The sequence below is a fragment of the Plasmodium gaboni genome, chromosome 10 (assembly GCF_001602025.1).
Source record: "Plasmodium gaboni strain SY75 chromosome 10, whole genome shotgun sequence".
In the NCBI taxonomy this organism is placed as follows: domain Eukaryota; phylum Apicomplexa; class Aconoidasida; order Haemosporida; family Plasmodiidae; genus Plasmodium; species Plasmodium gaboni.
This window is the reverse complement of record NC_031490.1, coordinates 108,573-112,849: the sequence shown is the minus strand read 5'-3', so window position 1 is coordinate 112,849 and position 4,277 is coordinate 108,573. Positions and strand designations below refer to the sequence as shown.

General features: G+C 18.3%; 3 protein-coding genes across 3 annotated transcripts in view; 2 read left to right on the top strand and 1 right to left on the bottom strand.

Moving 5' to 3' along the window:
- The window catches only part of PGSY75_1004000 (putative 60S ribosomal protein L13), a gene marked incomplete at both ends in the record, with an annotated part of 1,029 nt that extends 384 nt beyond the window's left edge, over positions 1-645 (top strand). Inside the window, one exon of the mRNA XM_018785806.1 lies at positions 49-645. Coding sequence (XP_018641423.1) covers positions 49-645 — 597 coding nt within the window. The remainder of the gene's footprint in view (positions 1-48) is intronic.
- A 449-nt stretch (positions 646-1,094) lies between these two features.
- Positions 1,095-1,977, bottom strand: PGSY75_1003900 (hypothetical protein; the record flags this gene model as incomplete). Its single annotated transcript, XM_018785805.1, has 2 exons — positions 1,095-1,458; positions 1,577-1,977. 2 exons carry the CDS (start codon positions 1,975-1,977, stop codon positions 1,095-1,097), a joined length of 765 nt encoding a protein of 254 aa, XP_018641422.1.
- A 1,634-nt stretch (positions 1,978-3,611) lies between these two features.
- Positions 3,612-4,277, top strand: part of PGSY75_1003800 (putative U5 small nuclear ribonuclear protein) — a gene marked incomplete at both ends in the record, with an annotated part of 3,702 nt that continues 3,036 nt past the window's right edge. Inside the window, one exon of the mRNA XM_018785804.1 lies at positions 3,612-4,277. This exon is cut by the window's right edge and continues 3,036 nt beyond it. Coding sequence (XP_018641421.1) covers positions 3,612-4,277 — 666 coding nt within the window.

Genomic DNA, 4,277 nt, shown 5'->3' with positions numbered 1-4,277 from the left:
TTTTTTTTTTTTTTTTTTTTTTTTTTTTTTTTTTTTTTTCTTTTGTAGGAATATGTTATCGATTGTAAGGGTCACCTGTTAGGTAGGTTGGCATCACTTATAGCAAAGGAATTATTAAATGGTCAAAGAATAGTAGCCGTAAGATGTGAAGATATAAACATATCAGGAAGTTTATATAGGAATAAGCTTAAGTATCAAGAATTTTTAAGATTAAGAACTAATACTAATCCAAAAAAAGGACCATTACATTTAAGAGAACCATCAAAAATATTGTGGAGATGTGTACGTGGTATGTTACCTCATAAAACATATAAAGGACAACTTGCCTTAAAGAAATTGAAAGTATGTGTTGGTATGCCATATCCATATGATAAGAAAAAGAAATATGTTTTACCAAGTGCTCTTAGAGCCTTCCGTTTAAAAAAACACAGAAGATATTGCAGATTAGGTACCTTAAGTTCAAGAGTTGGTTGGAATTATGATTCTTTAGTTAAAAAAAATGAAGTTTTAAGAAAACAAGTCTCAAAAGCTTATTATAAGAAAAAAGTAAACAACCTAAATGAAAAGAAAGAAATAAAATCTGAAGCTCTTAATTTAATCAACCCTGAACAACGTCAAGTTTTAGAAAATTTTGGATATGCATAAATTTTTTTTTTTTTTTTTTTTTTTTTTTTTTTTGAAATCACACAAAAAAAAAAAATTAAATATATATAATATATATATATATATATATATATATATATATATATGTATATTTTTTTATTTATGTGATTATATATATGTATATTTTGTGTATATAATTAATATTGAGAATTGTAAAAAAAAAAAAAAATAAAAATATTATATTATTATAAACAAATTATAATTACTATGAAACGCAATTATAACTAAAATTAAATATTATATTTTAATAAAAATAAAGTAAATAATTAAAAAAAATTAATTTTAAATAGCATCTGTTAAAAAAAAGAAGCACAAATATATACACATATATATATATATATATATATTTATTTATATTTATATGAGGGAGAAATATTATAATATGTTGACAATATGCTTATTATTCATTTGCATATTATTATTATATATATTTATAAGGTAGTTTCTTTTATATAATTCCAACGCATATTTAATGTTTTGTCATTATTCCATGTTTCTTTTTCTATATTCCCCTTTATAAAATGAAGTGTTGAATTAATGTCATGTAATTCATCATGAGTAAAATAAAGAGAGAAGTTTTTCTTGGTCCAATAATTAAATATATAAAAAAGAAAGTTAATTAAATTAATTATAAAATCTGGATCATTTAAATTTCCTTCCAAGAATATTTCTTTTTTTCCTATGAACACATCCCAATGATTTTTTATTAAAGATATTATATCTATTATATCATCGGAGTTGTAATTTTTTCTTATATATTCATAATAATTGTCTTTATATGTTTTAAGAACATGTCTAGAAAAAAAAGGAATTTTTTTTTATTTATTAATTGTGGTTAATATAATTATATAGATGAAATGGATATGTGCATATATATATATATATATATGGATATATTTTTTTTATTCTATACGTGAAGTCTTTTATTTCATTGAAAACTTTTTTATGAGATATATCATTTAAAGATGAAATATCCTGTTTATGATTAACATTATAATTATTCATCATAAAAATGTTTTTAATTTTTTTATTGTCTTTTTGGTATGTATCTAATTCATAAGTAGATGAAGAAAAGTGCATATGAATATAATCTTCATATGTTATTTTTGGTTCATATTTTTTTATAGGTTTCATATTTACAGCATTTACAATATCACAGAAATCTTTATAACTCTTACAAGTTTTTACAATTTCTTTTTTTTTATCATCTTTCTTTTTATATTCTTCATCGTGTATAATACTTTTTATAAAGTCTTTTCTGACTTTCTTTATATCGAATGAAATATTGGAATCTATAATATCATGAGGATTCATTTTTTCAGACCTTTATAATAATATAGCAATCTTTATGTTCCTATGTTATTTTATTTTATTTTATTTATTTATTTATTTTTTTTTTTTTCCTAATTTTGAAAGAATATATTAATAGAAATAGAAAAAAAACACATATATAATATATAATATATGTTGATTATATATATATATATATATATATATATATATATATGTGTATATTATATCGTTTAAAATTTTCTTATTACATATATAATAATGTATATATTATAAAAACTATATGTATGTGCCTAGTATTTATTTAATGAGATAATATAATATACTAATTAATTCATTTTTTTTTATTTGAAAATATTTTTAACTTATTATTATTTAATGAGATATAAGACCAAATTACATATTATTAATAATACATATGTTATATATTATAAATAAAGACGGGACGGAGAACACACTAAATATGGATTATATAAAATTATTTTATTTATTTATTCAAAAATAATTTTGAAGTTGTTTAATATAGATATGAACGTCTATATATTGAAATTATATACATTGGGGCTCTAAGGAAATTAAAAATATATACATATATATATATATCATCTATTTTAAACAAAAAACAGAAAAAAGGAAAAAGAAAAAGAAAAAATGAAGTCAAATATATATACATATATATATATATATATATATATCAAAGTAATTTATGAAATTTTTTAAAAACTCTTTCAATTTAGGATGATTAATATGATGACTCATTATAAAAAATAACAAAATAATTATATTTTTATTTTTTATTTATTTATATTCTTAAAATATAAAATATTTTATTATTGAAAAGGAAAATATAAAAATAGTGATAATCCATATACATTTTTTATATTAATAATAAGTAGTATGTAAAAAAAAAAAAAAAAAAAAAAAGGAAATTATAATTAAATATATTTTATCCAATATATTATATATATATAATTATTACATATATTTATAACAACACAGAAAAGCGCACTAATTATATATATATATATATATATATATATATTAATATATATCATATATTCCTATACAAATATATTTAATTATATACAATATAATATATATATTATATATATATAGAATAATACCAAAAGATTAAGGAACTAAATAAGGATGTGATAATACATATATTATATTTAAATATATATATATTTATATATTTCGATGTAATTTTCTTTTTTTAAAAAAAAATAATAATATAAATTATTTATGATGAAAATATTTATAAAAAGGTTTTTATAAATATATATATTAAATAATGTATAGAAATGAAAATGTTCCAGATATAAGATAAAAAAAAAACAAAAAAAAAAAAAAAAATTGTGATGATTTAAAAATGAGAACCTAATCGTTTTCTTTTTTTTTAACGTATTTATAAATATAAATATATCATACAATATTATATATATTATATATATTATATATATATATATATTTATATTTGTTTAAAGGATATATATTATTAAGTGTTTAGGTACATAAAAATATACCCATATTATTTCATTATTTTGATATATATATATATATATATATATATTTTTTTTTTTTTTTTTTTGTTTAATAATTCTGTTAATTTTTAAGGAACGAAATACAGAATAAAAAGTAAAAAAATAAAAAAAAGTATGGATACGAAAAATAATTTATATGATGAATTTGGTAATTATATAGGAGATGATATTGACAGTGATGAAGAATATTCTGATTATAATGAAGATGGAGTGAGTGACGGAGAATATAGTAAAGGAAGCTCAAAGAATGATGAAGAGGAAGATAATGATGATGATAATGAGGAGGATGATAATGATGATGTGGAGGAAGAAGATAATGATGATGATGATGATAATTATGATCCAAGTGGGAAGACCTCTAAATTAATTGAAAATATGGATGAATTACAAAAAATATATGACGGTGTTGAAGTGTTTGTTGAAGAAGAAGACACACAAGATATTGAAGAGGCTACAATAAATAAAATTAATGCAAATGTAGAAAGAATTAGTTTTATAAAGAAGTTAGATGTAGAAGCTAATAGAAAGAATTTTGATTTAGTAGAAACGAGTTTACCTAATAATAATTTTAGTTTTAAATATTTATCAGAATTAATGAAACAGACATCTTTTATAAGAAATATATGTATAGCTGGTCATTTTCATCATGGTAAGACTACTTTTGTAGATAGATTGATTGAATATACTAGAGATAAAAATAATAACATAAGAATTTGTAATAATAGAAATAAGAATAGTAGTACAGTTAGTTTTTTTAATGTTAATAATATAAATGAAATA